This window comes from Malaclemys terrapin, chromosome 15 (genome assembly GCF_027887155.1).
Source record: "Malaclemys terrapin pileata isolate rMalTer1 chromosome 15, rMalTer1.hap1, whole genome shotgun sequence".
Taxonomy (NCBI): Eukaryota; Metazoa; Chordata; order Testudines; family Emydidae; genus Malaclemys; species Malaclemys terrapin.
In genome coordinates this window covers 5424477-5450726 of record NC_071519.1, presented here as the reverse complement: position 1 = coordinate 5450726, position 26250 = coordinate 5424477, and the positions used below count along the sequence as shown (strand labels likewise).

General features: G+C 48.2%; 1 protein-coding gene across 1 annotated transcript in view; it reads right to left on the bottom strand.

The window, feature by feature from the left end:
• The window catches only part of LOC128822985 (zinc finger protein 3-like), a 120290-nt gene that overhangs the window by 53147 nt on the left and 40893 nt on the right, over positions 1-26250 (bottom strand). Inside the window, exons 2-4 of the mRNA XM_054004927.1 lie at positions 4043-4125; positions 1776-1854; positions 1426-1551 (exon numbers count right to left, since the gene is read on the bottom strand). Of these exons, the coding sequence (XP_053860902.1) occupies positions 1426-1551; positions 1776-1854; positions 4043-4125 (288 nt within the window). The remainder of the gene's footprint in view (positions 1-1425; positions 1552-1775; positions 1855-4042; positions 4126-26250) is intronic.

Here is a 26250-nt window from a genome sequence, read left to right as displayed (position 1 = left end):
GACAGCTTCTGTTGGGGCAGCTATTGACATTACAGTAATCAGAGTAAAGGAGCAGATATGGTATATAGCCATCCTATTACCATAAGAAAGTGCATAAAATACCTCTCCTAATTACCATTTTTTCATTTTGTCAGTTCCCCAAGACAGTGTAAACTGAAGCAGGGCCTCCCTTCTGATGGTTTCCCTTGCCCCTCGATCTTTGTTTTCAATGGTGCCCATCACTTGTAAGTATGCACAGAGCAAGACCCTCTTTACTATACTTATCTTTAGTCTAATTGTTATGTGTATTGATTTTTTACTATAATTTCAATTATAACTGTATTAAATCAAGTTTCTGTGTATTTCACCAAATTTCATCTCCTCAATTAACTGAGTAGCCTTGTACAAGGGCTAGTTGTACCCCAATACGTAAGCTTATAGGTGTAAATATTGTACAGGCTACACTACCACCCTGTGACATCATCAACAAAGTGCCCATTTGTGCCTGGGTAGGGGCCCTGCTATGGGAGGGAGGAATGCAGCAAGGACTCAGGATCGGTGGCCGGGGTCGTTGTGCATAGAGATGGGGAGGTTATATGGGGAGGAGTGGGTAATGAGTGGGAGAGGGAGGCCGAGAGTTAAAATAATAATATTTGGGGGAAAAAATGTATAATGAAGTGGAACTAAACAGAAATAAAACTGGAGTGTAGGCTCTAAAGCAACAAGGCTTGGGTAGGGATTCGGGGTTAAAGGACTGGGATCCCCTACAGCTCTGGATCCCCAAACCGCTCCTCCCGCCCACTGACCCACCCAGCCCACTTTCTGGGTGCCCTTCCTCCACACTCCCCTCCACTTCTTCCCATTACTCTCAGCCGGCACCACCTCCTGGTACCTTGGGAGCTTCTTGTGTTCCCCCCTCATCTCCCACTACTTCATCCCTCCCTGATGCTTCTTAGCTCTAACCCTGCACAAACCCTCCCCATGTCCTGGCACCCCAGAATTATCTACTCCACCCCTTCTCCTCCCCTCCCACAGCTCTGTTCTCCCTTCACCCGTGGGGTCCTCAATGGAAACATTATATGCTCTCCTATCAAAAGAGGAACTCATCTGACTGTCACACAAGCCATGCATGAGTCATACACCTATTTAATTAATTTAGAATTCTACAGGCAATATATTTTCCTCTTAAAATGAGGAAAAGGCATGAAAGCTACAGTTATTAATGTACTTATTCATGTAGCCAATAAGGATACATTAAATGCAATTTTTAAATGACTGACGGCACCAAAAAGGCACATGTCCAAAAATTATATTAGTGGATGGGAGATAAGGAAAAAAAAGGGGGGCAAGGAAACTTGTATGATGAATAAAGGTATAAAGTTATTACTACTCAGGTTCTTTAGAGACCCCACAGCTTCTAATAACTGAGGGGACAGGACTCCTTACCCAGCAAGATCACCGTCTCATAGTTCTCCTTCATGACATCCCTGTAGAGGCTCTCTGAGTGGGGTCCAGCAGAGCCCCCTCTTCCCTGGTGAAATACACAGCCACCTCCTCGAAAGTCACCGGCCCCTGAAAGAGCAAGAGTCCAACACTCAGTACCTGCTGCCCCACTCACAACCCCACTATTCACGGAACAGTAGCACTAGGTAAAGGGAAGCTCCTGGAGGCACATGTTAGCAGAGTCCCACCCCACGTTGCTTAGAGCAGCCAGGAGGCATCAGAGGGTAGAAAGAGAGAACGTTTGTGTCTCGCAGTTGACAGATGGAGGCAGGGTCTTCACATTTATCACATACCTACTAGCCAGAGCTTGATATAGGAGATGGGGTTGTCTCTGGACCCTGCTGGTGGCTCCCTGATAGGAATCCCAACAGTCTCCAAATAAAATATATGGAAGAAAAGAGAAGTCAGTAGTAAAGAATATAAGTTAGAAGGTCAGAACTGTAGAAAATTGGTAAGGGAAGCTATCAGAAATCAATGATCAATCAATGAAAATAAGAAGGAAATTTTTAAAAGTATATTAAGTACAAAATTAATCCTAACAATGGTAGTGGTAAATTACTAACTGGAAATGGCAGAATTACCAAAAATAATGCAGAACAGGTAAAGTGTTCAATAAATATTTCTTTCCTGGATTTGAACAAAAACAGATGATGTTCTTATATCATAAGATGTTGATGCTGACAGTCTTGCCATTCCAACAATAACTCACTGGAGAAATACAGTAAGACAGGAATAAAGCTAATGCTGTGCCAACATTTAAAAAGTGTAAAAGAGATGACCCAGCTAATTACAAGAGCGTTAGTCTGAAATCGATTCTGGGCAAGATAATGGAGCAGCCAATACTGGATTTCATTAATAAAAAATTAAAGGAGGGTAATATAATTAGTACCTATTAACAAAGGTTTAAACACAATAGAGCCTATCAAACTAACTGGATATCCTTATTGGATGAGATCAAAAGTTTGGTTGCAGCTAATAGTTTGTATGATGTAATACACCTAGACTTCTGTAGGGCATATGACTTGGTTCAGCACAATATTTTGACTAGAAAACTAGAAAGATACAAAATACACACAACATACATTAAATAGATTAAAAAACTGGGATTATAAATGGGAAACCATGGTCGAGTGGATTTCTTTCTAGCGGGTTCCCGCAAGGATTGGTTCTTGGCCCTGTGCTATTTCACATTCTTATCAATGACCTAGAAAAGAATATAAAATCATCACTGATAAAGTTTGCAGTTGCCACAAAGATTGGGGGTGGTGGTAACCGAAGTGTTAGTAGATTCAGGTTCCAGCACTGGGCATCTGGGAAGTTTTCCCAGCCCTGACTGGAGGGCAATTTTCTGTTCCACAAAGATGGGAAGTTCCATTCCTAACTCCTGTGCCTTGAAATTTGGCCCTATATGACACTACACCCCATATTCAGCATAGTGGTATGATTATAATATGATTAGGACAGAATTATGAGGCATTTTGCGCAAGGTGCATCATGTAGGGTGTCATTGGAAAAGTTATGATTTGCTGAATAAGATTATCCTATTTGTGTGCATGGATCATATTTGTATTTGAAGTTATGGATATTGACTATATATCTGTATTTCAAATGTGCTTACTCTGGGTAACACCCATAACGAGCCTTTCAGGTACAACAATGAAGAAGCCAGACAGCACTGATGGCTCATCAGCAAAGTCAATGGACCGTGGAAGAGCTTAGCCTTCCTGTGAATGTTTCAGCCAGCCTATGAGTCACAGCTACTATGACTCAGCAGGGCATGTGACCAGGCCACATGACAACTTCATTTTGGTACCTGTATTTTTCCACAAACTGGACTAGGAACTGACTTTCGAACAAAGGGTTCCCACCATATGAAAAAGCTACATAAGGTGGGGTGTGACATCGTCTCTTGGCCTCATTCCCCACACAAGAGAACTCCTGGAAGCCCCTGAGGAACAAAGACTGAACTGGAGGGAAGTGTTGGTCCCAGGGTAAAGGGATTTCTAGCTTGTATATGGAAACTTGGTGGATTGCTTCTATCATCAGTCAGAGTGAGAAATTGCTAATTCAAATTCTGTCCAGCTAGTATGTTAAGCTTAGTTTGAGTTTTTGGTTATTTGCTAAGTAATCTCCTTTGATTTCTTTGCTATCACTTATCGCTGGGAAATTGGCTGTTGTCTTCTATCTCTCCTTGAGTGGCTTAGGTAAAGAACTCAGGTAGCTTAGCTGGATGCATGGCGCCACCTGCTGTCGTTTTCGGTGATAACAGGGCCTGGAGACGCTGGCTGAATCTCCAGGAAAGCAGTGTGAGAAGGGCCAGCCCAGCTTGAGGATAAGAGGGCACAGCAGTTCCCAGAAGCCCCCCAGACTACACCCCAGGGTAACGATCACACCCTAAAGTACACAAGTCTCAGCAGGTTTGTCACATCCTGTCCCCTCCCTTTCTCTACCCGAGATATTTCCTGCCTCCCACCACCTCTAGCAGCTCCCACCCTCCTATGCATTTATGCTCCTCTCCCTCCAAGCAGAACCCACCACCAGCTCCCTAATAATTCTTTACCTGAGTCAGCTCCATTGTGGCCATTTCCTTCCCCCTGGGAGGATGGGATGATCTGGAGCAAAACGTGGACGTTATTCTGTAGCCTGTCAGGGCGAGAAGGGCAATGTGAGAGAATTTAGACGGGGTTTTTGGCCATTCCACATGCCGATTCCCCCCAGGATTTTTCCCTGCTAATGGACATTCTAGGTTCTGCCACACTGTGAAGCAAAGAGTGACTTTATTCCAGTACAGGCCTAGCCCCCTCCCACCAGGGTGTAATCCTCTGAGACATGGTAAACCCCTCCCAGTAGCAGAGTCTCTCTGTTACACTTATCAAGTTTGCAGAGGATACCAAGCTGGGAGGAGTTGCAAGTGCTTTGGAGGAGCAAAATGATCTAGACAAACTGGAGAAATAGTCTGAAGTAAATAGGATGAAATTCAATAAGGAGAAATTAAAAGTACTGTACTTAGAAAGGAATAATCAGTTGCACACACACAAAATGGGAAATGACTGCCTAGGAAGGAATACTGCGGAAAGTGATCTGGCAGTCATAGTGGATCACAAGCTAAATATGAGTCAACAGCAGGGGTTCTCAAACTGGGGGTCAGGACCCCACAGGGGGTCACGAGGTTATTACATGGGGGAGTCATAAGCTGTCAGCCTCTACCCCAAACCCTGCTTCGCCTCCAGCGTTTATAATAGTATTAAGTATATAAAAAAGGATTTTTAATTCATAAGGAGGGTAACCCTCAGAGGCTTGTTATGTGAAAGGGGTCACCAGCACAAAAGTTTGAGAATCACTGGTCAACAGTGTAACGCTGTTGCAAAAAAGGAAACATCATTCTGGGATGTATTAGCAGGAGTATTGTAAGCAAGACACGAGAAGTAATTCTTCCTCTCTACTCCAGTTGAGGACTAATCAGCGCGGAGTACTGTGTCCAGATCTCGGTGCCACATTTCAGGAAAGATGTGGACAAATTGGAGAAAGTCCAGAGAAGAGCAACAAAATGATGAAAGGTCTAGTAAACATGACCTATGAGGGAAGATTGAAAAAATTGCGTTTGTTTAGTCTGGAGAAGAGAAGACTGAGAGGGGACACGATCACAGGTTTCAAATACATAAAAGGTTGTTACAAGGAGGATTGTTCTTCTTAACCTCTGAGGATCAGACAAGAAGCAATAGGCTTAAATTTCAGTAAGGGCGGTTTAGGTTGGACATTAGGAAAAACTTCCTAACTGTCAGAGTGGTTATGCACTGGAATAAATTACTTAGGGAGGTTGTGGAATCTCCATCATCGGGGATTTTTAAGAGCAGGCTGGACAAACACCTGTCAGGGATAGTCTAAATAATACTTAGACCTGCCTTGAGTGCAGGGGACTGGACTAGATGATCTCTCAAGGTCCCTTCCAGTTCTCATTGTCCCCAAGGCAGCTGTCTCAGATTTACAAAGTTGTTTGATGCTCCAGCCTTTATATAGTCTCTCCTGGGAGTGCCCTTTTCATCGGCTGGGCCCAGTTTTAGCTTTTGGCAAGCATGACCCCGGGGTTTCTGAGACTGGTCCTTCTTGCCGCAGCACACCTTGTTTCTTTCTGTGGCTCCCCAGTGAGTCCAAATGAGTAGATATGCCTCATAGAGACTGTGAGCAAAAGACTGACCCACTGCGTCAGACCAATGGTCCATCTACCTCAGTGGCCAATGCCAGGTGCTTCAGAGGGAATGAACAGAACAGGTAATCATCAAGTGATCCATCTCCTGTCACCCATTCCCAGCTTCTGGCAAACAGAGGTTAGAGACACCATCACTGCCAATCCTGCCTGTGACACTGGCAGACGAGGTGTTAGCTCTTGCAAAAGCGCCCATGTCTTAATTGAACATGGACAAATGCATAGCTGGAATCAGTCTGACTCACCTGTGTTAATATTGTTAAAACAGGTATTAGAATGACAAGAATGTGTTTAGACTTTATTGAATGCTTTATTGAGTTGCCGCCTGGGTTAATATCTGACTAGTTGCATTGTGAGCCTCTGTGGTTATGTAAATCACCAGACAGGAGAGAGACTTTACCTAGGTGAAGTGCTGATTGGCAACAGAATGCATTACACCCTGACTGGCAGGAGAGTTCCATCAACAGCAGATAGATTATTATGGGATGTTAAAGAAGACAAACGACTGCTGTTCTACTCTTGACTTCCCATTAGCTGAGTTCCCAGCAGCTCAGAGCACATGGCAGGAAGGGGATAAAAAAACCCCACACAGAATGAATTGATTATCTGTATTCTGCTTGGACTCTGGGGGGCAAAGTTTCTAGGCATAAGCAAGAGATCCCCAGCTGCTTAGCCTGCATTAGTCCTAAAGGATATGTAGAGCTTGCTTATTAAAGAAGCTTCTATTACCTTTTGAAATTTAAGACTGTAACTCGTCTGCATCTGCTTTAACCTGCTTTAACTTTCTAAACAACTCTCGTTTCCTTTTAAATAAATCTCAATACAGGTTATTACAGGACTGGCTACAAGTGTTATCTTTGTTGTGAGATCTAAGATTCAATTGACCTAAGGAAGTGACTGGTCCTTTGGGATTGGCAGTAACCTGAACATTGCTGTGATTCGTGGTGTAAGGCAGTGGTTCTCAACCAGGGGTTTGAGGCCCCCTGAGGGGGCATGAGCAGGTATTGGGCGGCTGCCAAGCAAGGCCAGTACTAGACTCACCGAGGCCCAGGGCAGAAAGCTCAAGTCCCAGCGTTTGGAGCTGAAGTCCAGGCCCCTGAACCCCACCACCCAGGGCTGAAGCCAAAGCCTAAGCAATGTAGCTTTGTGGGGGCCCCTTTAGCATGGGGCCCCAGGCAGTTGCCTTGCTTGATACCTCCTACCACCAGCTTCGGCTTGTATATACAGAAAACCAGTTATCGTGGCCCACGTGAGCCGTGGAGTTTTTATAGCATTTTGGGGGGGCCTCAGAAAGAAAAGGTTGAGAACCCCTGGTGTAAGGCAGTGGTCCCCAACCTTTTTCGTCTGGCAGGCGCCAGACGACGAGCCATGGAGGACCGGGCCAGCGGAAGAGCATCCGCCGAAATGCCGCCGACAAGCAGCAATGTCAATACGCGTCGCCGCCACAATGCTGCCAATAAGCATCATCATCCAGAGGCACCGACACCTCTGGATGATTATGCTTGTCGGCAGCATTTCGGCAGATGCTTATCCGCCGGCCAGTACGTGGGCGCACTTAGATGCCCCGGCGGGCGCCATGGGGCCTGCGGGCACTGGGCTGGGGATGTGACGAACTGGGACTGTTCTTACTGTGGGCTTTGGGGAATGCTGACAGGGGAGTGCGGCTAGGATAGTCTGCACTGGGGGATGGGAGACTGACCGAGGGAGAATACCTGAGCATGTAACATGAGAACCCAGGAAGGGGTTAGAGGCCAGGTGACACCTTTGCCCGGGAAACTGAACAAAGGCTGTGGGAGGGTTCACTGAAGGGAGAGTGAGAGGAGGTAGCTGGTGGAATGGCTGGGAGACAGACAGGGCTCTAACCTCCCAAGGGGGCTGGGGTGCCCTGAGACCCCAAGATGGACCCAACTGAGGTGGGGGGTCCTGTTGTCTGTGCCTGCAAGACCTGTCTTGGGCTGTATTCCTGTCATCCAAATAAACCTTCTGCTTTACTGGCTGGCTGAGAGTCATGGTGAATCCCAGGAAGCCGGGGGTGCAGGGCCCTGAGTCCCCCATACTCCGCGACAACTGGTGGCAGAGGTGGGATCTACTGCACCCTGTGGACGGCGCTTCCTGCAGTAAGTGACTGGGGAGCAGTAAAACGAAGGGGGATTGATGGGGACCAGGCATGCTGAAGAGTCAGAGAGACGATTATCACCCCTGGGAGTGTGTGACCAGCGAGAAGGACTTTTGCAGTAACAGGGTCCCCCGGGGGATCGCAGCGAGTGGTCCCAGGGGCGGAGGAGTCTGCAGCTCGACTCTGGCAGAGAGGTGGTGACCTCGAGAAGGGCTGGCACACTAGGGGTCTCCCTGGAAACTGTGGGGAGTGGTGAGCACCCAGGCCTGTGAGTGGCTGCCGGAAGATGTATGCCAAGCGGCTTAAGAGTGACCTGGTGGAGCTGTGCAAGCATAGGGGGCTGTGCAGTGGGAGGCTCACCAAAGAACAGCTCATTGCCCAGCTGGAGGAGGGAGATCGCGCGAATGAACTGATTCCTGTCTCTGAGGGAAGCAGCCTGGCAGATGCAGCGCAGGCCCCAGTGTCTGTCCTAGCTGGGAGTGGTCAGCCGGCTGCTGAGAGCTTCCTGAGACCCCCCCTTCCTATGCCTAGGGGAAGGGCGGGGAGGAGCCCAGCAAATACCCAGGGCGCGGTGACTCCCCCAGCCAGCAGAGGATCCTCCTGGTGATGCGCAGCATCCGTGGAGCGGAAGTGGCTGGAATGGGAGAAAGAGCTAAAACTGAGAGAGCTGGAGGATCGTGAACAACAGAGACAGCATGAACGGGAGGAGGGAGAGAAACAGAGGCATCATGAACTGGAACTGGCCAGGCTGAGGGGCTGTGAGCCCCCGGCTGCGGTGAGTGAGGGGGGACCCAGGACTGCACGGAGCTTTGATAAGTGCATCCTGGCCCCACGTAAGGAGGGGGAGGACATGGAGGACTTCCTGGATGCCTTTGAGACGGCCTGCAAGCTGCACCAGGTTGATCCTGCGGACAGACTCCGGGTTCTAACCCCCTTACTGGACCCCAAAGCCATGGCATTGTACCGCCAACTGGAAGAGGCGGAGAAAGGGGACTACAAACTATTCAAAAAGGCCCTGCTACGTGAGTTTGGGCTGACTCCTGAGATGTACCGGGAAAGGTTCCGGAGTCAGGATAAAACCCCTGAGATCTCATATCTGCAACTAGCCGTCCGCATGGAGGGATGCGCCAGCAAGTGGGCAGATGGGGCCCAGATGAAGGAGGACCTGGTTAAACTGCTGGTACTGGAGCAACTGTATGAGCGGTGCCCATCCGACCTGAGGCTGTGGTTGAGGGACAAAAAACCAGAGAACCCGCGACATGCAGGCCGGCTGGCCGATGAGTTTGAGCCGGTCAGGAGATAACAGGGAGGAGTCCCAAAGGAACAGTCCCACCACAACGCAGAGAGAGAGTCACCATGGGACCTCCCAGCGGGAAAATACGGAAAAACCCCATCAAAGGGGAACATCCGGCGTCAGGGCCATCCGACCCACTCGAGGGGACCCATAGGACATGGGCTGCTATCACTGTGGCCAGAGAGATCACATACGGGCCCAGTGCCCCAGGCTCAGGGATAGACTGAGCAGACCGAACCCACAGAGGGTTGACTGGGTAGAGACCCGGCCGGGCGAGAGGCAGCATTCCCAGGGAAGGGGGGCTGGCAGAGTACCACTTGCTAAAGAGGGAGGAGAGCTCCAGGCCAGCTCCTCTGGGAGGCTGGATGGTCCAGACTCAGGGTTTTTGGTTTATACGGTGGGCGCGGGGCTGTCCCTCCGGAGAGAGTACCTTGTTCCCCTGGAGGTGGATGGGAGGAAGGTCAATGGATACTGGGATACGGGCGCAGAGGTGACGCTGGCCCGGCCCGAGGTGGTGGCCCCAGATCAGGTGGTGCCCAACACCTACCTGACCCTGACGGGGGTGGGCGGGACACCAGTCAAAGTGCCCGTGGCGAGGGTACACCTGAAGTAGGGGGTCAAGGAGGGCCCCAAGGATGTGGGGGTACACCCGTATTTGCCCACTGAGGTGTTGATGGGGGGGGACCTGGAGGACTGGCCAAGCAACCCCCAGCGTGCCCTGGTTGTGACCCGGAGTCAGAGCCGGCGAGGGGCACTACGCCCTGACCTTGGGGAGGGTGCCTTGCCCAAGGCGCAGGACCCTAACCTGGTGGGGAGGGAACACCCAGGGACACGGCTCAGGGAGGCTGCAGCTTCAGACCCAGCCGTCGAGAAAGAGCAGGTAGCCATCCTTCTCCCAGCTGCTGAGTTCCAGGCCAAGTTGCAGAAAGATCCCTCCTTGCAGAAGATAAGGGACCTGGCCGACCTCAGTGCGGTACAGACCATGGGGAGAGGTGGCCGGAAAAAGTTCCTGTGGGAGAAGGGGTTCCTGTACCGAGAATGGGCACCCCCAGGGAAAGTGGATTCGGGGGGAATCAGGAGGCAGCTGGTGGTACCCCAGAAGTATCACCGCCAGCTGCTGTACCGGGCCCATGACACCCCCCTCTCAGGGCACCAGGGAACCTGGCGTACCCAGCAGAGGCTACTACGGAGCTTTTACTGGCCTGGGGTCTTTGCTACTGTCTGACAGTACTGCCGATCCTGTGACCCCTGTCAGAGGCGGAGGAAGGCCCGGGACAAGGGGAAAATGGCTTTAGGACCCTTGCCCAGCATAGAGGAGCCTTTCCGGAGGGTGACCAAGGTTAAAAGGGGGGCTCTGAACCAAGAGAGCCCGAATCACCGACCTCCAGACTGGAACGCTGGGAGAAGACCCCAGCCCAGTTGGAACCCCAGGGGTATTGGGGTGGGAAAAGGGCACAGGCCGCATAAACCTTCCCACATGCGAACTACGAGTGCCACCGAGCACCCCCGACCTAAGGGGGGGCGTGAAACTGGAGAGGCCTGATGTAATTCTCACCACGGAATGGGACGGATGCTGGGGCATCCATGGGAATGGGGGTAGATTCGAACTTCCCCGGGTCACTGGTTAAAGTGACCCCGCTCAGTTCGGTCTCGAAGGGGGGAGAGATGTGACGAACTGGGACTGTTCTTACTGTGGGCTTTGAATGCTGACAGGGGAGTGTGGCTAGGATAGTCTGCATTGGGGGATGGGAGACTGACCAAGGGAGAATACCTGAGCATGTAACATGAGAACCCAGGAAGGGGTTAGAGGCCAGGTGACACCTTTGCCCAGGAAACTGAACAAAGGCTGTGGGAGGGGTCGCTGAAGGGAGAGTGAGAGGAGGTAGCTGGTGGAATGGCTGGGAGGCAGACAGGGCTCTGACCTCCCCAGGGGGCTGGAGTGCCCTGAGACCCCAAGATGGACCCAACTGAGAGGGGGGGGTCCTGTTGTCTGTGCCTGCAAGACCTGTCTTGGGCTGTATTTCTGTCGTCTAAATAAACCTGCTTTACTGGCTGGCTGAGAGTCATGGTGAATCGCAGGAGGTCGGGGGTGCAGGGCCCTGAGTCCCCCATACTCCGCGACACCCTGGTGTAAGGGACCATCTGTCACAAAGGTTGGCTCACCTCCATTGTGAGATATATGGGATGACCCAATGGGACGGTCTGTGATTCCATGTTAATGCTGTTACACTGTATACTTGGTTGGTGAAATCTACATATAGACCTCACAACCAATTTGGGGTTTGTTCCCTGCTTCTTCCCAGTCTGCCTCAGGCTGATGCTCATGCTCTCGAGTCACTGAAGACAGCAAAAACAATGAGGAGTCTTTGTGGCACATTAGAGACTAAAATTTATTTGGGCATAAGCTTCTGGGGGCTAGAAACCACTTTATCAGATGCATGGAGTGAAAAAATACAGGAGCAGGTATAAATACATGAAAGGATGGGGGAACTTTACCAAGTGTGAGGTCAGTCTAAGAAGATAAATCAATTAACAGCAGGATACCAAGGGAGGAAAAACTACTATTGAAGTGGTAAGAGAGCGGCCCATTACAGACAGTTAACAAGAAGGTGTGCCTAACAGTAGGGAGAAATTAGTATTGGGGAAATTAGGTTTAGGTTTTGTAATGATCCAACCACTCCCAGTCTTTATTCAGGCCTAATCTGATTGTATCCCATTTGCAAATTAATTGCAGTTCTGCAGCTTCACATTAGAGTCTGTTTTTGAAGTTTTTTTGTTGAAGAATTGCCACTTTTAAGTCTGTTATTGAATGACCAGAGAGAGTGAAGTGTTCTCCTACTGGTTTTTGAATGTTATGATTCCTGATGTCAGATTTGTGTCCATTTATTCTTTTGCATAGAGACTGTCCGGTTTAGCCAATGTATATGGCAGAGGGGCATTGCTGAAAACAGTGTTAGAGACTTAGGGGTGCTATGCCACCAGCAGCAATGCAAAACAGGCTTTACAGTGACAGTGTGGGCCAAATGGTCTATGGACTCAATCAAGCTCCAGTTCGCCTCCAGTGAACATCAGCATCCCAGCAACCTTCAAGGAGGGTCAAGGCTTCCACTCCTTCAGTGATGATGGATCTCCAGCATAGCATCACCCATGCCCCATGACCCGCTCTATCTCCTGAGACAGAGGTGAGTGAGAGAGGGTGCACAACAGATCCTGGGGGGTAGGGAAAGGGATAACAAAATACACCTTCTGGGCATCACCCCTCAGGAAGTGAAGGTGACAGGCATTGTGGTGGGAGTAAAGGGGGAGGGGAGGGAGTGGGAGGAGGAGGGAGCAGCACCCTCAAAGGCAATGTTGCCAGTGGGTCACCCCACCACATCAGGCATGGGGCTGATAGGGGGCCATTCCCTGGGCACCTGTGAAGGGCTATATAAACCCCACACTGGCACAGAAGTGGTTAAATTGCTGCTTTAGTCTGGACTGGCACAGCTCCACCACAACAGAAAACCATGCCAGGACTGGAGCAGGAGTGAACAGGAGAGACCTACTCTACTCAGATGGGGGCAACCCTGGGAAGGGAACAGTCTGTGGAGCATCTCCAGCCCCAAAGAGCAGGCTGGCAGCATTTGGGGCTCTGGGCTTCACTGAGGGAGGGTGGGGATCCCCGGAGCTCAAAGGGGGAGCAGGTTGAAACTTGCGCTGGAGACCCAGTAAAATCTGAAGGGCCCCCAGAAGTAAGAGAAGCCCATAGCCTGATGGGAGCTGTCCACATTCACCACCACCACCCCGTTTCTTTCTTTCATTCCTTTATTTACCCTTGTTTGCCAACAGTCAGCTCTTTTACTGTTTCACTTGGTAACCCAAGAGAGTAAGAAAGTACCCCGAGACCTCAGTCAGAGAGTTGAGCCCTGACACACTAGAACGACATGCCCCTGTAGCACCCCTGGGGCAGGGGGCAATTGGACTCACAGAGCTGCACCACAGAAGGCCTGAGGCCCAGCAGTTGGGCACCAGTTTGATGGGCTGGATGACCTCTCACTGGGGGCTGCTAGCAGCCTGGCGCATGGAGTAGATATGAGGTGGCTTGGAGAGCAGGAAGCAGGGCAGCGTCCCAAACAGCACACTGAGAAGGGAAATGGAGAGGGGACATGGGGCACTGCAGTGAACTCAGCACCTGTCCTGAAGGCCACTGGCAGAAAGTCATCCTCTCCCTGGCCTATGGGGGTTAGACAGTGACAGATCCCTTGGCAAAGGGTCACTTGGTCTTTGCCAGCAGCTCTCACCTGAGACCTGACAAACCCATCACACCAAACACATCTCTTGAAGATGATCATGTGAGAGATCTACAGAAAGCTCATAAATGGTTAAGACTCATAATAACTGAGAGATCAACGTATGGGTCATATGTACAGAACAAAGCATTTATATTGAAAATCTACTTTATGGACTTGGAATGGAAAAATCAATCACCGAGAGGTAACGGGCCCCGGGATTGGCCCATCCACCCAAGAGGGAGTCATCACTTCTCACTAGTCAGCTGGCAAGGTAACACAAGGCTCAAGTGACCAGCCTTGCTCCCTCCCAAACTATCCATGGAAAACCATCAGGGCACCACCAGACAACTGAAACTGGGGTCGGGGGTGGGGGGTGGGGGAGGAGCTGAAGGTAACACAAATTTCATCATCCCCAAATCCAAAATAGGAATCGTTTAAAGCTACATGTTACACATCTATGGTATGGAGGGGCAGGCCAGAGTGTATAGGGGAGGGAGCCTGTTTGGAGGAGAGACAGACTGGGCAGAGCTAGGGCATGGCTGGACCAGGAGCAGAAGGCCCAGCTGGAGGTAGCAGTGAGGGGGCCCAGCTCAGGCTACATTACCAAGGTGGCATGCGCCAGACCATATGCTGCTGCCTGTAAAACGTGTGTGCAGCAGCCTAGGACAGGAAACAGCTACTGGCTTTTACAGTGCTAAGAAAGGGCTGGAGGGGATGGACAGGAAGGGGAGGTTGAATGGGAAATGGTGGCAAAAGGTGGAGAAGGAAAGGGACACAAACACCAGTCTTCTCTGATGTACTTAGTTACTGGAACCACCATGTGATTAAACTGTCAAGATCTTGGGGCACAGACTATGTCAGAGATTTCTCTCAATGAGAAAAAGGGATCTGTTACCAACTGCCCATGACAAACACTTGAAAGAAGGGGAGGTGGAGCTGGAAATGGTGGCAGAAGGAGGAGGTGGAGAAGGAGAGAGACATTTGAAAGCATGACCATTGTTCCCATTCCACCATAATAAAAAGTACAGGAGAGGGGAGCAGCACTTCAGAATCACCGAGCAACTATGTGGAGAGAGCACTGGACAGGGACAATTCCTGGCTATGCCATGGGCCTGCTGGGTGACCTTGGGTAAGTCATTGCACTTCTCTGTGCCTCGGATTGCAAACTTGTGAGAGACCCACAACTGCCTATAGGGATGCTAATTCCTCCAGACAACATCACCGTGCAAAAAGCTAGGAAATTCACTCAAAAAAAAAAGATAATTCAGGATTTAAGGTTGCCCAGAGCTGTCTGGTGCCCCTCCAGAAGAGGGATCAGCAAAACTCAAACTTTTAATAATCAGGAAATGCAGAGATAAGGTACACACCAATGTAATCCTAATACTGACCAACATAAGCAATGACCCTTTATTTACTCCTACAACACATCTGTGTACACCGGCCATTTGAGATAGTGCCTATCACTAAAGTATTAGAGAAAATGACAACCACGGCACACAATAAAGCACTTTATCTTTGCTGAGACGGAATTTGGTTTTAGGTGAGCTGCGCTGTACAGGAGCTACTGACACCTGTTCTACACTCAGACACTGAGCCTGCTCGCCAGGAACAGCCACACATTTGGTTAATTGAACACCTCTTCACCCCTTTTTACAACTCTTTCATCCTTACAGAAGTTCCAGCTAACATTCTACATTCACTTACCCATCATTAAGCACACAGTCTGCTCTCAATCCTATCTCAGATGCTGACCATTGCCATGGCAAACAGTCCCCTGTTTCCTCCTGACAACATGCACAGCTCAGTGCAGAAATGATAAAGACTGGAAGCTCAAGATACACATACACTTCTTTCCTTTCGTTGCACACATGGGGGGGACTCAGACCCAGATCTTCTCATATCACAATCACACCTTGTCATAAACATAAAGCTAAGGGTAGCATAAAATCCCTCCTTTATCTGTAAGGGATTAAGAAGCTCAAATAACCTGGTTGGCACCTGACCAAAAGGACCAATAAGAAAAGAAGATACTTTCAAACCTTGGGCATGGGGGAGGGGAGGCGGAAGAAGGTTTTGTTTGTGCTCTGTTTGTTCTCTGTCTGGAAGAGAGAGGGACCAGGCAGAAAAAAAAATCTCCTAAAAACCTACCTGAAATGAGCATCTAAGATAACAAAAATTGTAAGTAAAGGCAAGGAAATATGTTAAATTATCTATTTTAGCTTGTGAATTTTCCCTATGCTAAGAGGTAATTTCATTCCTGTTTTGTAACTGGAAAGCAGAGTCAGAGGGGAATCCTCTGTGTTTTAAATTTTTTTATTTACCCTATAAAGTTACCTTCCATCCTGATTTTGCAGGTGTGATTCTCTTATTTTACTTTTTTTTTTTTAATAAAATTCTTCTTTTAAGAGCCTGATTGATTTTCAGCGTCCTAAAAACCCAGGGGTTTGGTCTGTGCTCACTTTGTAACCAATTGGTTGGTATATTATTCTCAAGCCTCCCTAGGAAAGGGGGTGAAGTGGCTTGGGGAAATATTTTGGGGAAACCGGAACCCCAAGTGGCCCTTTTTCCTGGATTCTTATTTAAAAATCACTTGGTGGTGGCAGCAATACCGTCCAAGGACAAGAAAAGTATTTGTGCCTTGGGGAAGTTTTAACCTAAGCTGATAGAAATAAGCTTAGGGGGTCTTTCATGCGGGTCCCCACAACTATACCCCAGAGTTCAGCATGGGGAGGGAACCTTGACATGGTGGCAGCACGGTGGGATCATTATGAACCCGAAGCACAGACCTCAGGATTTTAAAAGGACACATTTTTTCTTTTGGCTGCTTGAAAACCAGGGAGGTTTTTTTTTTAAAAAGGACACTTCTTTTAGCTGAGAGCAGCTGGATTTTTTCCCTTTGCCTGAGGGCAGAGTAGTTAAGTTCCTGCAAGGGAATTCACAAGCTTTTTTTTTTCCTCTCTCCCCTTTCTAGCTCTCAGGTTAGGCCAGGCTAAGTGCAGGAACGCTAGGATGATGGAAAGTGAGGTCCAAAAGAAACTAGAATTAGCCAGATTGGAAGCTGAAGAGAGACAGAAAGAACATGAAAGACATATGGCCTTAAAGCGCTTGAAGTTGGAAGTGGAGGAGAGGAAAGAAGCGAAACGCTTAGAGATGGAAATGGAGGCAAACCACTTTAAGGCAGAGGCAAAACGCTTAGATACAGAGTTAGAGCTGAAGCACTTAGATCTGGAAAGGGCTAAGCTGGGTCTATCAGATAACTAACAGTCCTTCTCCAGGTACCGCTCCACATTCCAAAAAATTCCCCACCTACAACTAGGTGATGATACAGAGGCCTTCTTAGAAAATTTTGAAAGTGCCTACCTTGGGTACAGCATTTTTACAGACCAGTATATGGTGGAGCTGAGGCCACAGCTCAGTGGACCCTTAGCAGAGGTGGCAGCTGAAATGCCTAAAGAACACATGAACAGCTATGAACTTTTTTTTAAAAAGGCCAGTATTAGAATGGGGCTTTGTAAACAACCTACAAAACACCCTCCAAACCTCTTTAGCCCTTGATAGAGAAAACCTAAAATATGCGCAGGAAGAGCAAAAGGCCTGGTATGATAAACATGCCAGAGAGCGTTCCTTCAAAGTAGGGGGACCAGGTCATGGTCTTAAAGGCGCTCCAGGCCCATAAGATGGAAGCATTTTGGGATGGGCCATTTACGGTCCAAGAGCACCTGGGAGCTGTTAACTATCTCATAGCATCCCCCACCTCAAACCTAAAGTATACCATGTTAACTCTCTAAAGCCCTTTTATTCCAGAGAATTAAAGGTTTTTCAGTTTACAGCCTAGGGAGAAGATGACGCTGAGTGGCCTGAAGGTGTCTACTATGAAGAAAAAAGTGACGGTGACGTGGAAGAGGTGAACCTCTCCATGGCCCTCGGATGTATGCAGTGACAGTAAATCAAGGAGCTCTGCACTCGCTTCATGTCGATGTTCTCAGCCACCCCAGGACGGACCCAACGGGCATACCACTCCATTGACACAGGTAATGCTCGCCCAATTAGAGCCCAACCTTACCGGGTGGCTCCTCAAGCCAAAACTGCTATAGAACAGGAGATCCAGAACATGCTACAGATGGGGGTAATCCCCCCCCCCCTCTAAAAGTGCATGGGCATCTCCAGTTGTTCTAGTTCCCAAACCAGATGGGGAAAATATGCTTTTGCGTGGACTACCATAAGATAAATGCTGTGATTCACCCAGACAACTATCCAATGCCACGCACAGATGAGCTATTGGAGAAACTGGGATGTGCCCAGTTCATCTCTACCTTAGACTTAACCAAGGGGTTCTGGCAAGTACCGCTAGATGAATTCACCAAGGAAAGGTCAGCCTTCATCACCCATGTAGGGCTGTATGAATTTAATGTGCTCCCTTTCAGGCTGCGAAATGCACCCACCACTTTCCAGAAACTTGTAGATAGTCTCCTAGTGGGATTGAGAGAATCTGCAGTCATCTACCAGTACAATGTCTATGCAGATGCCAATGGCTAACTGCCACTAGTATTGTCAAGTGTAGGCACCAAGTAACTTGTGCCTCTTCAATGGTGAGCTGGAGATAGAGCCAGCATCCTCTGCCCCTATTGAACAAGCGGGATTAGTGCTCTGTATCTCTGAGGAGAGCAAGGGTTTGAACTTCTTGTGGGAAGAATGGGAGGGGAATCAGTGCAAGGAGCCATATCTATCCGATGTTCAGATTTCCCTTGCCTCGGTGAGGTGGTGGTACTGGTCTCTGTGCTCGAGTGGCTGTTGGTACCAAGGTGGTCTTCAGAGGTCCCATATCAGGGCACAGAAGAGATCAGATCCATTTGGAGGTTGATCCTTGCTAGTGTCTGAATTCCCTTATTGATTGTTTGAGAAAGCATAGCTTAAGCTGAGTGTCCCGAGACTGCTGCTCGGTGTAACACGGTTCCTTTTCAACCAGGACAATCTGGCACATGGCTCTCACCAAGATAAAGACAGTTGCTGTGGCAGTCTGTAATAGGAATGAGTCCTTGGCAGAACAGACACTGTTTGAAACCAAAGGATTTTGAATGTACCATTTTAGGCCCAGACAGGGATGCACAGAGCTGAGGAAAAGTTTTAAATTTAAATCTTTTGTGGGGTTTTTTGGTAACTCAAATCAAAGAGGGAGCTATTTGAAGGGAATTAATCCCAATTTATGAGAGTAATTCTGCTAAGGGGTTTTGGGCGGACACAGCTTGTTCCATCTTACCGCCACAGGTGATAAGAGAAGAGAGGGATAGTTGCAGCTGCTCTGCCCTTAAAGTAACATTCATGGCCAGGCATGGCCCAATTGACACTGCTATTCACAGATCCCAATCTCGTGCACATAACGTGCAGGTGCACCTAGACTGGGATTCACACAAACACATACGCTAAGAAGAAAGTTATGGTCTTTCTGCATACTGATGGAATCGTAGGGCACGACATCTCGAGTCACACTCTGAAGCTTCACAAATGCTGAATAGAAGCAATGTCAAGATTGAGCCCCATTCGACTTCCGTAAGGGATTTTCACTTAGCTGTGAAGGGGGTGATCATGACCCACTGGAAATTGTCAAAGAGAAATGAGCAAAGCTAATTTAAACCTGACTCCATCCACCCAAACGAGATCACATAAGCAGGTCAGCAGCACCATGTATTATTGCTTGCATTATATGAAAGTAGCTCCTACAGAACCCAACAGATGGGAAGATTAATGCAGAGACAATGTCTAACATTTATTTTAGTCAAACTCAGAGGTAAAATGCCCATCTTTGCATAACCGACACAATGATACATAATTTCCATTTCACACTTATAAATCCTGAGATCCTTGCCTCTGCAGTCTTTGGACTGAGATTTTCCTTGAACACTTCAAAAACCCTGATATGTTCAGGGTTCTGTATATCAGCTTCCCTCCCTCCCCCATGCAGAAACTGGCACAACACAGATGCTGACAAGCTCAGGATAGTTCAGCCAGCACAAATTTCAGTCATGGGATTTCTGACGGGCTAGTTAACATGCTTATCTGATGCTCAGTATGTTCTGTTCACACAGCTTTTACCTTTCTCATGCTCTTGACTGCACTATGAATTTATGTTCTCTCACAAAGGGGTTTCGTTTTTTAAATCGCTTTGGTTAAGAGACAATTGCATTCATCTATTTGAGTGCTGCCAACTCTTGTGATTATGATGAACCTCCACGTTCTTAAAGCCCCAGCTCCTGGAGTCATGGGATTGTGAGAATCTCAGCTTCCATGCAAGTAACAATTTTAAAAAGTGAATCCTACATTTGCAAAAGCCCAGAAGGCAATTTTTTTCTTATTATTTTGGGGAACGGATTCATTTTTGAATGCTTGGGATTGACAGTGCTGCTACTCTATAGCAGTGGGAGAATATGTATTAGGCGATTTCTTGGCCACTAGGAAAAGTGGTGCAATTGCTCACTTCCATTTAGGTAATCTCTAAGTTAACTGAATTTGCCATTAACAATTGCACTTAAGCCACGTCTACACTAGCAAGTTTACAGCGGCACAGCTGTACCAATGCAGCTGCGCCACTGTAAAATCATTCGTGTAGCTGCTCTTTGCCGATGAGAAAGAGCTCTCCCATCACCATAATAAAACCACTTCCAAGAGTTTCAGTAACTATGTTGGCTGGAGAAGCTCTCCTGCCGACACAGCGCGATGCATGCTACCATTTAGACTGGTGAAACTTGTCGTTCAGGGCGGTGTTTTTTTCCTACACTCCTGAGTGACATAAGTTTTGCTGACATAAGCGGTAGCCTCGACATGGCCTAAATTCCCCTCCCTATCTTGCATGCCACCATTTATCCCTTTTGCTTCCTTCCACCCAGCAATGCCCAGCTCCAGCATCCTTAGGCCATGCCCAGCTTTCAAATCATTCTTTACACATATGGCAGAAGGATGGGGGCTTATCACTAGCCTGGTATGTTACATCCCCTCTCCTCTCTCCCACATCTGCCTCAGGCTATGTCTACACTGCCAAGTTTTTTCGCCAAAAGTTAGACCACTTTTATTAAACCGCTTTAATTAAACTGCTGTTGTATGTCCACACTGTGCTCCTTGTGTCACTGGAGCCAGAGCCGTCCCTTGAGTAGGGCAAATCGGGGCAACCGCCCCGTGCTCTGATAAAATAGGAACTGTCCCAATATTTAGCCCTTTGTACATCGGTCAGGACGTGGGACAATCAGGATGCCATTTGTCCCAATATTCAGGTGAGGTGGGAGGGTGAGCGGGGTGAAGAGGCGAGTGGCAGGTAGGCAGGCGGAAGGGGAATAAGGAGGGGGAGGGGTGGGTGGCCGGATGGCGAGGAGGAGAACGGCAGACTAGTGGAGTGCTGGACAGGTGGCGAGGAAACTAACGGGGAGGCGAGAGTCAGCCAGGCGGGTGAGGAGACGAGCGGCAGGCAGGTGTGCGGACAGCGAGGAGGAGAGCAGCAGGTGAGGAGGCAAGGGATGGCCCGGCGGCCAGCAAGGAGGCTGATTTGTCCTAGGCCTGGCACCCCCCTAGGGACAGCCCTGGCTGGAGCGCATCCACACTAGCAGCTCTTGCAACGACAAAGAAAGCAGTACACTATGATCGCTATCCCACTGTGCAACTGGCTGCAGGGTGCTTTGGGAACGGTTGCAATGCCTCATGGGGCAGGTACAGCATCTCATGATGTAGGTTTCTCAATCCCATTATTCCATGGGCATCCTACTAGATTGCCAGCCACTTTTTAACTGAAGTGCGGGGGGGAGGGGAAGGGAGGGGAGGGGAGGAAGAGAGTGTGTGATGGAGTGTGTGTGCATGAAGGGGGAGAGACAGACAGTGTGTGCTGGGGGAGATTGAGTGTCCTGCCCCGCCCCAGTTCACCTCCGCTCCACTTCCTCCCCTGAGCGTGCCGTGGCTCTGCTTTTCCCCCGCCCCAGCGCTTCCCGCCTGGGAAACAGCTGATTCGCAGCAGCAAGCACTGGGAGGGGAGGGGGAACGCGGCATGCTTGGGGAAGAGACGGGCCCGGGATTTGGGGAAGGGGTTGTGATGGGGGCGGGACAGAGTGGGGCTAGGGGTGAGCACCCACCGGTGCCTGGAAAAGTTGGCGCCTATGGTTGTGTACTAAGTTCAGACAGCTGCCAAAAGCAAACTGTCCTGAGGCAGGGGGAAACCCCTGACACCAGCCCCTGGCTCCCTCTCTGGCTCTGCACAGCATGTCTCTCTCTCTCTCTCTCTCTCACACACACACACACACACACACACACGCCTGCCTGCCTCTGTGTACGTACTGTGGCAGACAAGCAGGAACATTCCATGTTAAAGATTTGCTCTATGATTCCAGGAGCAGCACAGCACGCCAGCTGTCAGAAGGGAAGAGACACATGCCTGCAAGACTGCAGAGTTCAAAACAATGAGCAGCGCGGTCACTGCAGGCATTGTGGGACATCTCCAGAGGACAATGACAGTGATAAAAACAAACAAGGTGTTTACACCGGCACTTTGGGAATAAAACCTTTGCGCAAAAAGCCTTATCACTCTCATGGAGATGGTCTGATTACAGCGCTGCAACGCAGGAGTTTCGTCGCAAAAGGTGGCTTTGCAGCGCGTACACTTCTGCGGTTTCATTGCCAAAAGCTGCCTTCTAGCAAAAAAACTTGGCCGTGTAAACCAGGCCTTAGTCTTTGCAGAGTATGAGCTCTCTAGGGCAGAGAGCTCATCTCCGTCTGTGTTTGGAAAGTCCCTGGCACGGTTGGGTACTACCACAATCTAAATGATAACACTCTCCTCCAAAGTGTGGCAGGTTTTTCCATACTGCACCTACTTCTACAGACTAGAGATTCAACCTACAAGAACTGTTTACCTACTAAAACTTTTCATATGGAGCATATTCACTGTGTGGTAAAACAACAGTTGTTTTATATCTTTCCAAGTCAGGTGGGAGTTTTACCTGCCACTTATGACATGTTACAATATCCACTGTAAGGGAAGTCTTTTCACAACCTCATTTAAATATCATTTAGCCAGTAAGAGAGACCCCAAGTCTGAGATTTGAGTTGACTGAATCGCTCCCACCCTGTCAACATCTGTACTTTGTGCCAGTGCTACAGGAGAAAGCTGACAGGGAGAGCCCAGAGTATCGCCAATATTTCAACTACAAGAATCATTTGAAATCCCATTCCCTTTTGGAACTTCTCTCTGCTTTCCATTCCCAGCATCCCCACTGACCGCTTTCAAACACTTCCATACTAATTACCATATATGGACCATTAACCATTTAGTTATGATACTACAGTTCTCAGTGTACCACAAAGTGGTGTGAGAGCAGAGACCACTGAGGCCCTTAGAGCACCAAAGCCATTTGATCATACCTGAGGGCAGGTAGCTTTGGAAAATATCGATTTGCTGAATATCTAATGTTTATCCAGACATACACAGGCTAGACTTTCCTCCTACTCTGACGCAACCCCGATGTGACTCAGCATTTTGTGTTTCTGATATTAGTTTTAAAAGAGCAATAGTGTTTCTAGCACTGTTGGAAGAGTCTTTGGATGTAGATTTCAGTAACATACTAAATGTAATCATAATGCCTAGAAACTAATACTTGTTGCAGATTTATACTTCATTCCTGGGCCTAATTCAGAAAAGTGCTAAACATTCACAATCCCCCAAGAGCGAATAGTAGTGGATGCCGGGCACCTCTCTGGATCAGGCCTTTGTGTGATTGTATGACCTCCAGTTCAATCACAAAACCTCAGTGCCAAGGAGTACAGGGTATACTTAGAACAAAGACTTCAATGGAACCCTTAAAAGGAAACAAATTTAATTACACTAAAGGCCATTTAAAAGTACTGCTATGGGAATGAAGAAGTTAAAAAGTTTTAGTAAATCAGGATTACCCATTTAACATACTCCCATTATACCTTATCTCTAATGTACTGTAGTTAAAATCCCAAAGCAAAGAAGATTGAAAGTACTCCGCAAACAGAGATTAAATCAAAAGCCTTTCTGCTTCAGAAGTAAGTTTTAGCTGGCTCCTCGAGATCACAGTAGCATACCTAACCACAGAAAGTAAACAACCAAAAACAGAGTCTTTACAGAGTAAATACCAACCAGTTTGACTTTCAAGAACCCACACACAAAACATAATTCACACGATACAGCACTAGAAAGAGACTGATTCCCTAGTGCATCAAATGAAACTTTACACTTCCTGCCACGACCGTTTATTCTGTCAGCCAATCCAAGCTCACTCACACTTTCAGCAGACCAAAACCCAAAGGCAGCATGCAGTTTTCAGGCCTCTGGAGCGCGAACAGCTCCAAACTCACCACCACACAGGTCAAAAAGTGAAGTGACTAATTAACTTCCTTTGCATCAACAAGACATTCATTTAGCAAACAAGGCCACTAGACTTTTTTCCTTCAGAAGTTTCATCATCCCTACCACTACTAAACCAAGTGCCAACACGGATTCTGCTCTACAGAAGCTTTTATACTGCGCTCATTGCCATAGGATCTGAGCATCTTCCAATAAGTGTGTTAAGCAACATGACTATACATCTGTCATGTGGTTGTTCGCTCTTCCTCTCCCCAGAAGAAAGTGTGTGCAGTGGAGTGTTGTTTTGGTAGGAGTTTTCTTTTAAGTAACCAAATATACCTTTTGCTATAGATTTACATTAGAGAAGGCAAGGTCAAGAAATGCACCTGGCACTTCACACAAAACGCTGTGCAGTTTGTGACAATTCTTAGTTCCTGGGGGAGCTCATTTCCCAATCTTGGGCCACTCCTGGAGAAGATTCCGTCTTCCGCACAGATTATCTTTATACTCTTACGGTTGAGAATTCCGGTGTGCCACAGGAAAGCAGTTGTCAACCATGGCCTTTGGCCTAGAGCTTTAGACAATCTTTTCAATACCCTGGGCCCAGGCTGTGTAACACTTTCAAGGTTCAATGGCAAACAAATGTTAATGCAGAGTTAAGATTGCTTGGCAGTATATCGTCCTCTTGCAGCATACCGAAATGAGCAAAACTCAAACTTCTGAGAACCAAGAAATGCACAGTTAAGATTCAAAGGGAGCCCCATTAATTTTGTTAGGCCCAGGTTAGGATCCAATGGGGAAACAAATACTTGCACCTGAAGCTATAATCTGTCCAACCCTTTTAGAAATCTGATAGTTATGGGGTTGGAAAAAAAAAGTGAGCACTCACCCACTGGAGGGAGGAATGCTGCAATGGCTGCCAAATGTACTTTAATGGAACTAACTGTCAGGCCTTGATGTTTTAGGTGCAACAAATAATCCAAAATGTGGTTAATAGAAGCATGCACTGGAGACACATTCCTCTGCTGAGATCAAATAGAGAAACGTTTCCATTTGGCCAGGTAAGCATGCCTAATTGAAGCTTTCGGCTGTTCAGAAGCACCTCCTTCATATCTTTCAAGCAACTCATTTCTACTGGTGTTAGCCACAAAGCATCGCCGCTGTTAAGTGGAGGGTCTGCAGATCTCTTCCCTTGAATGTGTAAAACTGCTGCCATCCTTTTAAGCAGTTCTTAGTGAGCCTTGTTATCTTCTTGTGGTCAAGAAAAGTTCACCACCTCATCTGGTGATGAGGAACACAAACAAAACAGGACACTGAGGCAATGGCTAGTCTGCCTCTTGTAGCGGAGGAGCTGTCTGAACATCTTCCAGTTGCTCAGTCCTGGTCAGAGAATGTTGTCTGCAGTGCAGATGATCTTTGATGAAGCCAGCTCAGACAAGTGAGGAGAAGTCCTAGCAGCAGGAGAGATACCCCACTGTGTCCAGAATAGCCACTGACATGGTGATGGAAAGTCCCATGGTTACACAGGCCATTGCCCCTTGAGATGTGCCCACTGCTGGGACATCCACAGACCCCCACGGGGCTCTGATGCAGGGAAGGCTTCCCACCTGGTGTGGGACACAATAGGACCCATTTCCAGATCCAACGAAGATGACTCAATCATGCTATAATGGTGGAGCAGAACCCTGTGGACAGGAGGCCAGTAAGCCAAACCCAGAAATGGTGGCAACAGGGATATTAACGGTGGCAAGCCCCTAGAATGTACAGGCCTCCTAGGCACCAGAAGTAGCATCAGTACTGTATGCTTTTGCAGAGGTGGTGTAGGGACCAGTTTCCAGTGAGGGCTGAAACCCTTCCTGAATCACAAGGGACACTGGTACCAAGAGGTTCCGTAATTCTCTAGCGGCGGTGTACCCTTCTGGTGTAGTCAATATCGAAATTGGATCTTGGGTCCGACACAGACACTTCAGGAATCTGCCTCAACAGATCTGGCACAGGTTCTGGGCTTGACAAACCCCCTTTTGCAGCAGATGAGCATGCTGGAGAATGCTTCCCTTCAGGGTCCCTCTCAGAATTCTTGCTTTTAGATGGCCTGGGTATCGAAGGTCTTTCTGGACAACATACCATGTCCTTGGCAGATCTGGGTCTCTTCATCAGTTCTAGAGATACAGAACACAGTGCCAAGGCCTCTCAGGAGGTACACTCTGTACAGATGGAGCCGAACTTGGAGCGCACTCTGAGCCCAACAGCTCCAATGGAGGGCCAAGTGCTGCCTCCATAAGGAAATATTTAAGTCTCACAGCTCTGTTTTTTTTGAGTGAGGTTTAAAATGTCTATAAAAGGTGATATTTCTCACTGATGTGAAACTCCCCCAACATTTTAGGAAGCTGGGGTGTGGGTCACTGACCGACACTGGCCTGGCACACAGCTAGCAGGACTTAAAACAGGAGGTTTAAAAACAAACAAAAGGAACTATTTCTTCACACAACACACAGTCAACCTGTGAAACTCTTTGCCAGAGGATGTTGTGAAGGCCAAGACTAT